The sequence below is a fragment of the Gobius niger genome (genome assembly GCF_951799975.1).
Source record: "Gobius niger genome assembly, chromosome: 3".
In the NCBI taxonomy this organism is placed as follows: Eukaryota; Metazoa; Chordata; class Actinopteri; order Gobiiformes; family Gobiidae; genus Gobius; species Gobius niger.
This window is the reverse complement of record NC_136854.1, coordinates 41,870,654-41,886,101: the sequence shown is the minus strand read 5'-3', so window position 1 is coordinate 41,886,101 and position 15,448 is coordinate 41,870,654. Positions and strand designations below refer to the sequence as shown.

General features: G+C 36.9%; 1 protein-coding gene across 1 annotated transcript in view; it reads right to left on the bottom strand.

Moving 5' to 3' along the window:
* wdr17 (WD repeat domain 17) overlaps positions 1–15,448 on the bottom strand; it is a gene marked incomplete at its 3' end in the record, with an annotated part of 72,078 nt that overhangs the window by 12,454 nt on the left and 44,176 nt on the right. Inside the window, exons 15-24 of the mRNA XM_079553280.1 lie at positions 13,087–13,173; positions 12,862–13,011; positions 11,119–11,249; positions 10,867–10,992; positions 7,910–8,065; positions 7,774–7,838; positions 4,451–4,583; positions 2,253–2,341; positions 1,649–1,748; positions 372–511 (exon numbers count right to left, since the gene is read on the bottom strand). Coding sequence (XP_079409406.1) covers positions 372–511; positions 1,649–1,748; positions 2,253–2,341; positions 4,451–4,583; positions 7,774–7,838; positions 7,910–8,065; positions 10,867–10,992; positions 11,119–11,249; positions 12,862–13,011; positions 13,087–13,173 — 1,177 coding nt within the window. The remainder of the gene's footprint in view (positions 1–371; positions 512–1,648; positions 1,749–2,252; positions 2,342–4,450; positions 4,584–7,773; positions 7,839–7,909; positions 8,066–10,866; positions 10,993–11,118; positions 11,250–12,861; positions 13,012–13,086; positions 13,174–15,448) is intronic.

Here is a 15,448-nt window from a genome sequence, read left to right as displayed (position 1 = left end):
TTTTGTCACTTTTTTCCAATTTTTTGGTTAAATTTTTGTCACTTTTTTTGCATGTTTGTCATTTTTTTTCTTCTCTTTTTTGCGACATTTTTGTCATTTTTGTGTCACTTTTTTGTTACATTTTTAAACTTTTTTGTCCATTTTTTGTTGCGTCATCCTCGTTATCGTCGCCATTTTGACGCTTTTTTCAAGAAGCTCTTAAATTTGGGTAAAGCCAAACTGGAGAAAGCGTGCTCGGTTCAGGCCGGGGTCAGGAGGTTAGACGAGTGGCTTCAGAACATTAGGGGTGGAGTCTTCAGACCTATAAATGGGGGCCGTCCCACACTGGTCACTGGGACTCCTCTGTTTGTGGCGGGGCCTCTGGAGCTCACCATGTGGGCGTGGTCATGTACTTCCTGGACAGCAGCTCCAGGCAGTAGTCCGTGCTCTGTCTGGCCTCTTCCCCCAGGACGATCCCCACGCAGGCGGCCAGCTCCAGCTCATTCCCCCGGATCAGGCTCGCCATGGCCAGCTGCAAACAAACAAACACTCTTAATAACTCCCACCTGGACGGATCCCATTTTCTCCAGTTTGGCTTTACCCTAATCAAAAAGCTTCTTGGGAAAAAAGCACAAAAACAGCCACAACAAATTGAAGAAAATAAGGATGTAAACGCAACAAAAACTCAACAAATACTCAACAAAAACTTAACAAAAATGTGACAAAAATGCAACAAAAAAGTGACAAAAATTCAACAAAAATGTGACAAAAATGTGACAAAAATTCAACAAAAATGCAACAAAAATGTGACAAAAATTCAACAAAAATTCAACAAAAATGCAACAAAAATGTGACAAAAATTCAACAAAAATGGGACAAAAATGTGACAAAAATTCAACAAAAATTCAACAAAAATGTGACAAAAATTCAACAAAAATGTGACAAAAATTCAACAAAAATTCAACAAAAAAGTGACAAAAATTCAACAAAATGTGACAAAAATTCAACAAAAATTCAACAAAAAAGTGACAAAATTCAACAAAAATGTGACAAAAATGTTACAAAAAAGTGACAAAATTTCAACAAAAATGTGACAAAAATTCAACATAAATTTGACAAAAACTCAACCAAAATGTGACAAAAATGTGACAAAAATGTGACAAAAATGTGACAAAAATTCAACAAAAATTCAACAAAAAAGTGACAAAAATTCAACAAAAAATCAACAAAAAAGTGACAAAAATTCAACAAAAATGTGACAAAAATTCAACAAAAATGTGACAAAAATTCAACAAAAATGTGACAAAAATGTGACACAAATGTGACACAAATGTGACAAAAATTCAACAAAAATGTAACAAAAATGTGACAAAAATTCAACAAAAAAGTGACAAAAATTCAACAAAAATTCGACAAAAAAGTGAAAAAAATTCAACAAAAATTCAACAAAGATGTGACAAAAACTCAACAAAAATTTGACAAAAACTCAACAATAAAATGACAAAAAAAAAACGTGAGGAAAAAGATTATTTTTGTTGTCTTAGCTTTCAAATGAGGTGTTACACAGGCCTATAGCCAAAGAGGACAGAAGGCATTTGGTTGAGGCGGGTGGTAAGAGGTGAAACCCCGAGCCTCTTCTGCCCTCGCTCTGGACTCGGCGCTCGGATACCTTAATGTTGTCCACGGCTAAGTGGCAGCAGGCGGCCAGCACCGCGCAGCCGTCCTGGAAGTACCACTCCGCCAGCTCCGTGCAGACCTTATGCAAAAGACTGGGGATCAAATTCAAAAAACACCGTTAGCAGTGATTCCCTCTGCCAGCAAACACACCCTCCAACAAAGCTCCTCTTTATTCCGCGTGACGCATTCACGGGATTAGGAGAAGAAGACGGTGTAAAGACGTCCAAATCCGAAAATCAACACGAGTCTGGGAGGCATCGGTTAGAACTAAATCATCTCTAAACATCTCTTTCTTATGAGATTACCGCCAACGACTCTGTGCAGTTTGGCTCCCGCGCTCACAAACATGTTTACATAGACGTTTAGCAGAAGCGGCGAGCGGCTTTTCGACCACAAAATACCAGCTCTTGCGTCCTTCATGTCGCACGTCATTTTTAAGAGCACAATTATAAGATTAGTCAGGTGTGCTCTTCCAAATGTGTGACGCGTAACTCATGTTTTAAAGCGATTTTACCGTGACTAAAAGGACAAAGCAAAGGCGGCTCGATGCGTAATGCAGTGAAACAGACTGATGTGAATATTTGTGGTGAATTTACCCCTGATACTGTTGTCTGTTGTCCGCGTCATTCGCCGTGTGGTTGATGGAGGAGCTTTGAGGTGCGCGGATGTTGCCTTCACACGCTCCCTGTAAAAGCAAGCGTCATTTTAGCGTTCACAAAGCGAGGAGTGACTTTCTTCTTGTGATAAAACTGCAAAGGAAGGGAGTCTGTGGTGGAATATGAAGCGAATGAGTCTTAAAGAGACTAGATGCAATTTTATACTCACTACTGCCACCTCAGGTCATACGTGTAACTGCACCTTCTATATTTAAGAGGAGGTATTATGCAAAATTGACTTTTTCAAGCTTTACATCATGTTATTGTGTCATTCCCTCATTAAAAACATGCCTGAAGTGTTGCCTTGGCACATTCACGTATTTTTGAGTCATCTGTAAAAACTCTGATGGCGGCCATTTTAGGGATAGGTTTGCCCGAGTCCTCCTAGGAACGCCCCCACCTCCTGGAGACGCCTCCGAGCTTTCGTCACCAGCCGAGTAACCAACCACTGCTCCTCAGCAGAACCCCCTCCCCACTGATGCCACAGACAGCGTGTGGAGGGGGCGTGTCGGAAAGGCTCAGAGGTTCTTAAAGAGACAGAGGCCTATTTCAAGACATTCACTACAGCCATTTTGAGAGAGACATTTTATACAAGGCAGTTATTCTAATTTACTGCATTTACAGACCAACAGAAGGTTTGCTCATCATTGTAGTGTGATATAGACTGGTGCTATGTGACTGAAATAAGCAGAATACCCCCTCTTTAAAGGGTTACTTCAGGATTTTTGATATAGGGCCTCATTTCCTAGTTATCCAGAGTATTGCTGATTTCTGGAGATATTTTTTTTTGTAATTCATGCAGTTCTTATATTTGAAGAGTTTCGTGGCACTAGGCTAGTGCATTTCTATGGTATCAGCTAGCCTGCGTTAAAAACAGTGTGACCCCTGAGGCAAATCACTTATAACACCAGACTAACCATATAAATGTCTGCGTCCATAGAATCATGTTTGGAATATAACTGACCTTGCATCACATGAATGATCGCATTTTGAGGGACTATTTTCCAGCAGATCACTCCGCCACCGCGTAGCTTATACAACCACGAAGCTGATGCTGCTCAAACATAAGTTCTTTTACATGTAAAATGGTTAAAATTATTCTATGGACACAGACATTTATATGGTTAGTCTGGTGTTATAAGTGATTTGCCTCAGGTGCTCTGTGGAGCGGGTCAGGCTGTGTTTAATGCAGGCTAGCTGATACCATAGAAATGCGCTAGCCTTGCATTAGCCTAGCGCCACGAAACTCTTCAAACAAAAGAACTGCATGTGGTTACAGGTCCCTGAGTTACTGCACTGCAAAACGTCCGTCATTGTTTTCAGATCAAAATTCTTCATCTTTTTTGAATGTCTGTGGGGAAAAATGTGGGAATGAGTTGCTCGTGCATTTAAGATTTCTATTGTTTTAACTATGGTAGCCGTCAAAATTAGGGCTGTGTACAAGTATGGCAGTGGTGTGAGGGGAGGTACTGAAAGCAGGAACCGAAAAAAAAGTCTTCTTTCTTTAGATCCAAGTTTGGATGCTGGAAGTGACTTGCCCTTTTTTGTAATTTCCCTATTTTTTCCAAATTTTTTCTAGTTTTTCAAATTTCTCTTCCTCATTTTTATTATTTTTATTCCCCCTATCGCCCCCCATTTCTCAAAAAAAAAAAAATATTATCAATTTATTACTTTTTTGTTCTTATTTTTGCCCCAATTTTTATTCTTTTTTCAATTTTTTCCCCCTAATTTTTGCTACATTTTCACTACAAATACTTTCCCTATATATTCCTCCGCCATTTTGTCATTTCAATCTGTTTTTGCACATTTTTTCCTTATTTTTGCCACAATTTCACACAGTTTTCTCCCATTTTTTTCCTAAAACGATTCCCCATTTTCCACAACGACCTAATCAGGTAAAACATTTGGATATTTTCTGTGTGGACAAAACTGCTCCGACTGAAATGATGACAATATAATCATTGGGACGGTTGATTCTCATTAGGATCTGTCAATAAACACAGCATTTTGCCAGAATCAACATATAAGATTTTTTTTTCAACTGTTCTTTCACTAAATAGTCCATCCCTTCCCTCCTTCCCAAGTGTTTCCGTTACATAACATGAATGCAACCTACGAACTTAAGTTTTTTTCCGTACCTGTGCGATCAGTAAGGCCTCGAGCAGCTGTCCTCTCCCGGTGAAGAAGGTGACCAGCTTTTTGACGTCTCCCGTTGCAATGCAGTATGGGATAGCGTCATCATTGTCGTCCGCAATCAACTGGTCGGCTCGTCTACAAGCACAAGGAGCAGGATTATTTAAAACAAGTACAACGATAGAGCAGTACGGATACATTTACCCAGAGGTGGTCAGTACAGTAAACTTACTACAACACAGCACTAGAGTTTTTCACTTTCTGTACTTTACTTTAGTAGTATTTTTGCAGAGAACTTATTACTTTCTGAAAGATAAATGCTTTCCACTTCACTACATTACAAAGCTCCCAGAGAAACAAGTAAAAAAACGTTGCATATTTGTTCTTATTACAAAGCTTTATGATGCACTGCTCACTCCAGAACAGTAGGTGGCGATGTGCAGGTGTACAGTCAATGTCAACAATGATAAACTTCTGCTTATTCAAATGTAGGTTATACTATGGCTATACTTCCTTGGCCTTTTTCTGTAAAATATGAAGCATTTCTGAAGCGTTTCGTGGCGCTAGGCTAGTGCAAGGCTAGTGCATTTCTATGGTATCAGCTAGCCTGCATTAAAAACAGTCTGACCCGCTCCACAGAGCACCTGAGGCAAATCACTTATAACACCAGACTAACCATGTAAATGTCTGTGTCCATAGAATCATGTTTGGAATATAACTGACCCTGAATCACATGAATTACCGTATTTTGAGGGACTATTTTCTAGCAGATCACTCCGCCGCTTCGTAGCTTGTACAACCACGAAGCTGATGCTGCTCAAAAATAAGTTATTTTAACCCCTTAACTCCCACCTGAACCGAGCACATTTTCTCCAGTTTGGCTTTACCCCAATCCAAAAGCTTCTGGATAAAAGCTGTGAAAATAGCGACAAAACTGAGACGAAAATCAATGACGGAAATGTGACAAAAAAGTGAGAAAACTTTGATAAAAAAGTGACGAAAAATGGATGAAAAAGTGGCAAAAATGTCACAAGAAATTGACAAAAAATTGACAAAAAAAATGACAAGAATGTGACAAAAATGTGATAAAAATTTGACCAAAAAAAAATTGACAAAAAATGACAAAAAAAGTTACAAAAATGATTTGAATACCCAACAAAAAAATGATGGAAAAAAAATCTAATGACGTGGGAGTCAAGAGGTTAAATGCAAAATGGTTAAAATGATTCTATCGACACAGACATTTATATGGTTAGTCTGGTGTTAAACTGGTCACTGGTGTGACTCATGTGTGTCATTTGAAAAGCGCTTATGCAAATAAGATTCCCTTCCCTCACTTATAAGTGATTTGCCTCAGGTGCTCTGTGCAGCGGGTCAGACTGTTTTTAATGCAGGCTAGCTGATACCATAGACATGCACTAGCCTTGCACTAGCCTAGCGCCACGAAACTCACCAAACAGAAGAACTGCATGAATAAGAAAAAAAATATCTCCAGAAATCAGCAACACTGGATAACAAGGAAATGAGGCCATATGTCAAAAATCCTGAAATATCCCTTTAAGCTTATTTTAAACATTGGGCTTCGATTACTTAATTACTGATCACTGACTTTTATTTCTAGTAGTATGATGGTATATTGCAAACCTAGTCATTTATGGGGAAAACACTGAGCATCTTATTATAAAGCATTTGTATCATTTTTTCTTGCATTTCTGTGAAAGTCACCCAGAAAAGTGATCATGAAAGTGAACTCGTCTTTGTAGAGAATTGGGACAAATATGTTCGTAAAGTTAGGAATGAGTTTGAACCACAACTAACATTTTGATTCTCTGGTTTCCTCTGTCATTGTTTGTAGTTAAAGAGGGGTATTCTGCTTTTTTCAGTCCCATACCACCAGTCTATATCACACTACAACTAGAAATGCAATGGCTGCGCCATTGCGATTGACTGCGGAATTGCGGGAAGCGAATGCAGAAATTGCATAAACTGTTCAAATTGCATAAAATTGCTTAATTTGCGTTGTCTAATTTGCATACACTGGTAAAATGCATAAAATGTCATGTTGCATGAAATGTATAAACTGCATAAAGTGGTAAAATGCATGAATGGGTTAATATGCATAAATTAGGTAAATTGCATAAACTCTTTAAAATTCAAAAGTCCTAAATATACGTAAACTCTTAAGTTGCATAAACGCTTTAAAATGCATTTACTGGTTAAATCCCATAAAGTGGTAACTTTGCATAAATTATTAATGTTGCATAAACTTTTATATTCCATAAACTGGTCAAACTGTTGAAATGGCCTCAGTGCTTGATTGGCAGAAGCTGCACAAATGGCTGAAAGTCCTGGAGTTTCCCCATTGGCTGGATTCCCCCATACACACCAATGCAAAAATTTCAAACTCTCGTATAAAAAAACTGGAAATCTGCAGAAGGCCAATTTTTTCTCAAAACCCACAAGTTGCATAAGCTGAACATGCACAAAGTGCAGAAATTGCATAAAATGCAGAAAAAAGTGCAGAAAAGCATGGATTTGCGGCAGCCCCATTATAAGTCAATGGGAAAAATCTCCGACATTTTGGCCGATTGCGGAAAAACCGTAAGTTGCAGAAGTCCCAAAAGTAATAGCACCCTTCTCCTCAACATGCGGAACATTTTGATGCATAACTTGCATAAATTGCACAAAGCATGAAGGTGCTGAAAGCTCTAGAAAATCGGGAAAAAGATGGAAGAGGAATAATAATAAAGAACATGAAAACCAATAATTGACTGCGGAAGAATTCCGCAGTCAATCAATGATGACAAACCTTCTGTTGGTCTGTAAATGCAGTAAATTAGAATAACTGCCTTGTATAAAATGTCTCTCTCAAAATGGCTGTAGTGAATGTCTTGAAATAGGCCTCTGTCTCTTTAAGAACCTCTGAGCCTTTAGACACGCCCCCTCCACACGCTGTCTGTGGCATCAGTGGGGAGGGGGTTCTGCTGAGGAGCAGTGGTTGGTTACTCGGCTGGTGACGAAAGCTCGGAGGCGTCTCCAGGAGGTGGGGGCGTTCCTAGGAGGACTCAGGCAAACCTATCCCTAAAATGGCCGCCATCAGAGTTTTTACAGATTACTCAAAAATATGTGAATGTGCCAAGGCAACACTTCAGCCATGTTTTTAATGAGGGAATGACATAATAACATGATGTAAAGCTTGAAAAAGTCAATTTTGCATAATACCCCTCCTTTAAGAAAATCCAGTTTAGGGCCTTTAAGTGTTTTCTACAGCAAATACAGCAGAACTTGAACTTGAAAATGGTCTGACCAGTAGCTTCTGTACTTTTACCTCTGCATGAGCTTCTTCCAGTACTTCATGGAGACTCCTGGTGCCACAGACAAGGCTTTCTCCCACTGGAAAGCAGAGCCAGATCAATGTGGTGATAAAGACCTGGTTAAACATGGCAGAGTGACGCATCACGCACCTGTCCCAGTTCCACCATGAGCTCACAGTATCTCTGGATCTGCCCCAGCCTCAGGTGGATGTCCGCCGCCTCCTTCAGCCGCTCCTCTTTACTGGGAGCTCCGATGCCTCCTCCGAATTTGGACATCTTCACGATGGTCAGCTCCTGAGCCTCAGACTGGAACGAGGCGAGAAGGGAATCATTATGTTACAGTCAGACAAAGGTTTGCTCTGCTAAAACAACAGCACCAGAGTAAGAATACTGTAAATGGAGCTGAATCAGGAAACTTTTGAACACCTTTAAGTTGTCATGCCTCTTTCTTTAGGCTTAAAGGGACTATATGGAGTTTAAAAATGTTAAAACTAAGTATTTCCTCCTATATGTTCCAGCCATGTCCTAATGTGTAGAATGAGCTCAGACCTGTTCACCACAACTGCCTCTGAAATCCTGAACTGTCGCTCAAAAAGGCATGCACGAGCTTAATATAGAAGCTGCAGTTACACTTATGACCTGAGGTGGCAGTAGTGAATATGAAATGACCAATTTGCATCCAGAACAAAAAAGGATCACTTTATTTGACACTACCTTGACACATTGTATCTAACTACATTCAGTACAATGTAATGAGCTCTGTAACAATCTGTAATAACTTGTACATATGTAGTACGTACACAATGGAATAACTTGTATTAGTACTTTGTAAGTACATAATGTAATAGGACATGAGACCCTTAGGGTTAGGGTTAGATTTATGTCTTATTACATTATGTACCTACTACTACAAATACTATTCCATTGTGTATCTAACCCATAGGTACAACTTATAACACATTGTTACAGAGCTCATTACATTGTCTTGAATTTAGTTAAAGGGACTAGATGCAAGTTCGCCATTGTATACTCACTGCTGCCACCTCAGGTCATACGCGTAACTGCAGCTTCTATATTAAGCTTGTGCATGACGTCACTTCAGACCCGAAGTAACAACTTTCTGAGCGACAGTGCAGGGTTTTAGAGGCAGTTGTGGTGAACAGGTCTGAGCTCATTCTACACATTAGGACGTGGCTGGAACATGTAGGAGGAAATACTTAATTTTAACATTTTTAAACTCTGTATAGTCCCTTTAAGTACAATGTATCATGGGTTGTGTAAAATAAAGTGTTACTCAGAACGAGTATTCTAAATACACTGTGGTAACTGTATTCTGGTGCAGCTACATTTGACAGTATTAAGAATACAGTTACTTTCATGAAATCAAATGAATGTGGTACCCAAAAAGTACATGTTAGCTTCATATTGCATAAAGAGAGAAATCAAAATGAAAGCAAAAAGTTTTAGTGATCTCTGCTGAGTTTGTGCATTTTTAAATAAATGTTTTGCTTTCATAATTAGTGGTAAAGGGTCAGGGTTGGGTTAGTTAGTAAAACAAGCTGAGCAAAAGTATAAGCATACACTGTATTTATGCACAAATATAATGAAAATGAATGAATGTTTTTCAGCATATACAGGTATGTGCCAAATTTGTACATAGTTATAAAGCAAATCTATGTGAAAGCATCAGAACACAGGACTCTGACTGGACAAAGAATATGTTACAAAACACATTTTTCACAGAATGTAAGTATTCTCTGTCAGCAACACGGCTCCTCGTGAAAGGGACAATGTGTCACCAAAATGCAATAGTGACATGTTGGTGAGATATTGAGCAAAGCTGTAAGAAATGTCCTGATATTTGAAATGTGATGACAGGATGAAGATGCAATCAGTGTTATTTTTGCCGACTAAAATTGGACTAAATTTAAAGTTTTTCATGAGACTAAAACTATGACTGAAACAAGATCTCTTTACAAGATCTCATTAAATTACAAACATTGATAATAATGTATAAAGCAAGATTTTTTCGATTGCCTCAATCTGTACAATTGATGTTTGTATTCAACGCTGATGCATCCAGTCGTAGAAAACTTCACTGTACTCTCCCTTTTGCCAGAACAACCCAGAAGCGGACGGGCATCTCCGTGGCCGGAGTCACACTGTGGAACACCCTGCCCTTGAATTTAAAGAACTCCTCCACAGTGCACCAATTTAAAAAAAACAGTTCAAATCAACAAATATCAACTCTTACACACTACTGTAAATATTAGATTTCAACTTTAAAAACAGTAGTACCTGTGTTGTTTATTCTAGCTTATGGCTTAAAATATAATACCTGCGAATCAGACCATTTATGTTTTGTTTTTTCTTGTCTACCTTTTGTATCTGAAGAAAGGGGCACTTAGCATAAGCGTTGTCTTCATCGTGCTCCTTTTCAATCATGTATATAAAAAAATAAATAATAAAAAATCATGTATAGTTGTTGAAATGTGAAAACATGTAACTAACATGACTGAAATAAATAAATAAATAAATAAATAAAATGTCCAGATATTTTAGTCGACTAAAATAAGACTAAATAAAAACGAAAATGAGAGACTAAAATCATCCAAACTTCTATTGACCGACTGAAAGAGCCTCAGATCATGTAAATTCTCTGCCAAAGGATCAGCTCTGAGCTTTGTTCATGTGGAGCAGCTCCATGAAGCCGAGGAACAAGATTAAATATGATTATAATGAATATTATCAAAGCAAAGTCGACTAAATTTGTCTTAGATTTAGTCGACTAAAGCTAGACTAAAATTCAAGATATTTTTTTGACTAAAACTAGACTAAAATCGAATTACATTTTCGTCAAAAGACTAAAACTAAGACTAAATTAAAATATGTTGTCAAAATCAACACTGGATGCAATGGAATCATGTTATAAAAAAAGATTTATAAAACACTTCTTGGAGTTAGTCAACTTGGGCGGAGAGAAAAGGAAATATTCCAGGGGGAAACATGTTACGTTGGTCCAATCATTTAGTAAAAGTAAATAATAAGGTAATGAGTATTTTCACGACACACATTGTTCTGCATTGAAGTACAAAGCTGTGACTCACCGTCTTGAACTTGAGCAGGTGCTTCATGTGCATGACCCCTTTGCTGTAGCTGGGGGGCAGTAGAGAGTCGTCCTGCCCGTTTATGACTGACACCAGGTCCCACAGGTTGCTGCTGCCCCCTGGAGGCTGAAACACGCAAACACACACATTAATGTCTCACACAACACAGGACATCGATAACTAACATACAAATCTGATCTAATGGAATAAAAATGTGACTAAAAGGTCAGAATCAAACGCCCGTGAACCTACAGAGAAGCACTCGGAGAAAAGTCGCAGCTTCTTTGCTCTGACGTCTGAGTTGAGTTTGTCCAGCTCTTGTTTGACGTCTCGAGACACTTTTCCACAGAGCAGAGGAGGAGAACCAGGGACCATCGCCGTGTCTGCAAAAGCAAATACAATACAGTCTCATTTTAGATCTAAAAGTCCAACCAGGAACAAGGCAAGCTAACTGGAACATGTGACCCAGGACCAAAAATGTACTTAAGCAAAAGTATGAAAGTATGCATTGTAAAATGTTCTTTATAAGTAAAAAGTAAACGTATTTAAGAGTTCAATGCGCAGGATTTTTTAGAGATCATTTGAATCAAACCAGGTTTAAACGAGTAAACCACTAACTCAGGTCAAGGTCAGGTCAGGGTTGGTGCAGATTGGCAGCCTTTTCTCCCGTCAGTCTACCCCAGGGCAGCTGTAGCTACAATAGTAGCTTGCCACCACAAAGTATGGAGTGAATGAATAATGCAATGTAGAGCGAAAATAAAACAACAAAAAACGGGTTAATGGGGAAGGAATTGTAAAAAATCTGGGGAAAATTTTGGAATATATTATAAAAAATGAAAAAAAAAATGAAAAAAATGGGAACAAAGGAAAAAAAAGAGGCAAAAAATGTAGAAAAATGTGGAACAAATAGCAAAAAATAAATAACAGGGCAATACGGAAAGAATTGGGAAAAAATCCGGGGTAAAACTGCAAAGGAAAAAAAATTGGGGAAAAATAAAAAAAATTTAAAAAAATAAAAATTGAAAAAAGTGGAACAAACTGCAAAAAAGACATAAATATAACGGGGAAAAATACGGAAAGAACTGGGAAAAAATCTGGGGAAAATTTTGGAAAATATTAGAAAAACTGCTAAAAAAAATTATAATAAAATGGGGGAAAATTTGGATTTGAGTTTTTTTTTTTAAAGTAGAAAAAAGTGGAAAAAATTGCAAACAAACAAATAACGGGGCAATGCAGAAATAATTGGGAAAAGCCAAAGCATATTTATGTATACTGCACATTTTGTACACAAGGCAACTCAATGCGCTGAAAAAATATGGGGACAATTGGGAGAAAAAACAGGAACTAAACAAAAATGGTAAATGGACTCAACTTATACAGCGCTTTTCTACCTTTATCAGGCCCAAAGCGCTTTACAGTGAGGAACCAGTCACCCATTCACTCTCTCATTCATACACCAGTGCATGTTTTCAACCTTTTGGAGCCACGACCCCCATTATAACAGTCAACAATCATGGGAGACGGGGACATTAGCCTGCATAATTCTAAAAAACAAAGGGGAAAAAAACAATGACTAAATAAAATTGATCAAATTAAGAACAAACGATGGCCCTTTGAAAAAAATAACACTGAGAACCACTGGTCTAAATTGGGACTAAACCAGTTCATCACAGAGAGGTCACTTTGAAAATAAAATACTTAAACTTTTTACCCAATTTAAAAATGTAGTGGAGTACAGATACAGGCTCTAAAATGTAGTAAAGTAAAAGTACCTATATTTTGTACTTTTCCCCACTGAAGGTTTGTCCCTGTCGTGTTTCTGTGCAATTTTTCGGATTTGTAAATTTGAACTCTTCCAGCACAAACTTCAGTACCTTCACTTCAGTAATAATTTGACAGAGCATCTTTTACTTGTCCTGGAGTAATACATAACCTGTACTTTTATACTTTTACTCTAGTAACGAACGCGCTGTGACCACTGACGGTAAGTGTGACCTGTGTTTCCGATGATCCTCTCCCAGGGCTGGTCCGTGAGGATGTTGAGGAGCAGGGGGGAGATGAGCGGCGTGAGGGACCACAGCCTCACGGTGCTGTCTCTGCTGCAGCTCGCCATCGTGAAGGGCCGGCTCTGGTGACACGTCAGACCTGAGGCAGAGCCAGACCGTTTGGTATTCTGTTTTTACCGAGCAAAGGAGAATCACGGAAGAGCGGAAATCCCACCGTAGACGTCGGCTCCGTGGTCATAAACAGTGTCCAGGCACGTCCCGTCCCTCGTGTCCCACACTCTGATCGTATAGTCCCACGAACCTACGGAAATGATGAGAGGGGTGTTTCACATGAGGCAGTGGAAGAAGAGTGAGTGAATTAAATTAGAGGTGGGCAATAGAAAAGATAATGTCGGAATTGCTGTTTGGAAGATATGCAAATTTAATCTTCCATAAATGGGGGGAAATTGAGGAAAAAACGGGGGAAATTGTTTTTAAAAAAAAGTATAATTTGGGGGGATGGCGCAGATTGGCAGCCTTTTCTCCCGTCAGTCTACCCCAGGGCAGCTGTAGCTACAATAGGAGCTTACCACCACCAAGTATGGAGTGAATGAATAATGCAATGTAAAGCGAAAATAAAAAATAGGTTAATGGGGAAAGAATTGTGAAAAAATCTGGGGAAAATTGAGGAAAATATTAGAAAATAAATAAATAATAATAAATAAAACAAAAAAAGAGGCAAAAAATGTAAAAAAAAAAAAAGAAAAAGTGGAACAAATTGCAAAAAAAAAATAACATGGCAATACGGAAAGAATTGGGAAAAAATCCGGGGAAAATTTTGGAAAATATTATAAAAACGAAAAAAGAAAAAAAAGAAAAAAAAAAGAGAACAAAGATAAAAAAAAAAAGAGGCAAAAAATGTAGAAAAATGTGGAACAAATAGCAAAAATTAAATAACAGGGCAATATGGAAAGAATTGGGAAAAAATCCGGGGTAAATGAAGGAAAATATTAGAAAAACTGCAAAGGAAAAAAAATTGGGGAAAAATAAAAAAATAAAAATTTAGAGAAAAAAAAGTGGAACAAACTGCAAAAAAAACATAAATATAACGGGGAAAAATACGGAAAGAACTGGGGAAAAATCTGGGGAAAATTTTGGAAAATATTATAAAAACTGAAAGAAAAAAGAAAAAAAAGAAAAAAAGGAACAAAGATAAAAAAAAAAGAGGCAAAAAATTTAGAAAAACGTGGAACAAATAGCAAAAATTAAATAACAGGGCAATATGGAAAGAATTGGGAAAAAATCTTGGGTAAATGAAGGAAAATATTAGAAAAACTGCAAAGGAAAAAAAATTGGGGAAAAATAAAAAAAATACAAATTTAGAAAAAAGTGGAACAAACTGCAAAAAAAACATAAATATAACAGGAAAAAATATGGAAAGAACTGGGAAAAATATGGGGGAAATTTTGGAAAATATTATAAAAACTGAAAAAAAAGGGAAAAGATTTTAAAAAAAAGAGGCAAAAAATTTAGAAAAATGTGGAACAAATAGCAAAAATTAAATAACAGGGCAATATGGAAAGAATTGGGAAAGAATCTGGGGTAAATGAAGGAAAATATTAGAAAAACTGCAAAGGAAAAAAAATTGGGGAAAAATAAAAAAAAATAAAAATTTAGAAAAAAGTGGAACAAACTGCAAAAAAAAACATAAATATAACGGGAAAAAATACGGAAAGAACTGGGAAAAAATCTGGGGAAAATTTTGGAAAATATTATAAAAACTGAAAAAAAAAACTGAAAAAAGAAAAAGGGAACAAAGATTTAAAAAAAAAGAGGCAAAAAATTTAGAAAAATGTGGAACAAATAGCAAAAATTAAATAACAGGGCAATATGGAAAGAATTGGGAAAAAATCTGGGGTAAATGAAGGAAAATATTAGAAAAACTGCAAAGGAAAAAAAATTGGGGAAAAATAAAAAAAATTAAAATTTAGAGAAAAAAAGTGGAACAAACTGCAAAAAAAAAACATAAATATAACGGGCAAAAATACGGAAAGAACTGGGGAAAAATCTGGGGAAAATTTTGGAAAATATTATAAAAACTGAAAAAAAAAATGAAAAAAAAGGGAACAAAATTTTTTTTTAAAAAGAGGCAAAAAATGAAGAAAAATGTGGAACAAATAGCAAAAATTAAATAACAGGGCAATATGGAAAGAATTTGGAAAAAATATCCGGGGTAAATGAAGGAAAATATTAGAAAAACTGCAAAGGAAAAAAAATTAAAAAATAAACATTTTGAAAAAAGTGGAACAAACTGCAAAAAAACATAAATATAACAGGAAAAAATACGGAAAGAACTGGGAAAAATCTGGGGAAAATTTTGGAAAATATCAGAAAAACTGCTAAAAAAAAAAATGAATAAAATGGGGGAAAATTTGGATTTTAGTTTTCCTTAATTTCCCCCGGATTTTTTTCCCAATTCTTTCCGTATTGCCATGTTATTGTTTTTTGCAAATTGTTCCACTTTTTTTTTTTTTACATTTTTTGCCTCTTTTTTTTTAAATGTATTATTATTATTTTTTTTTCTAATATTTTCCTCA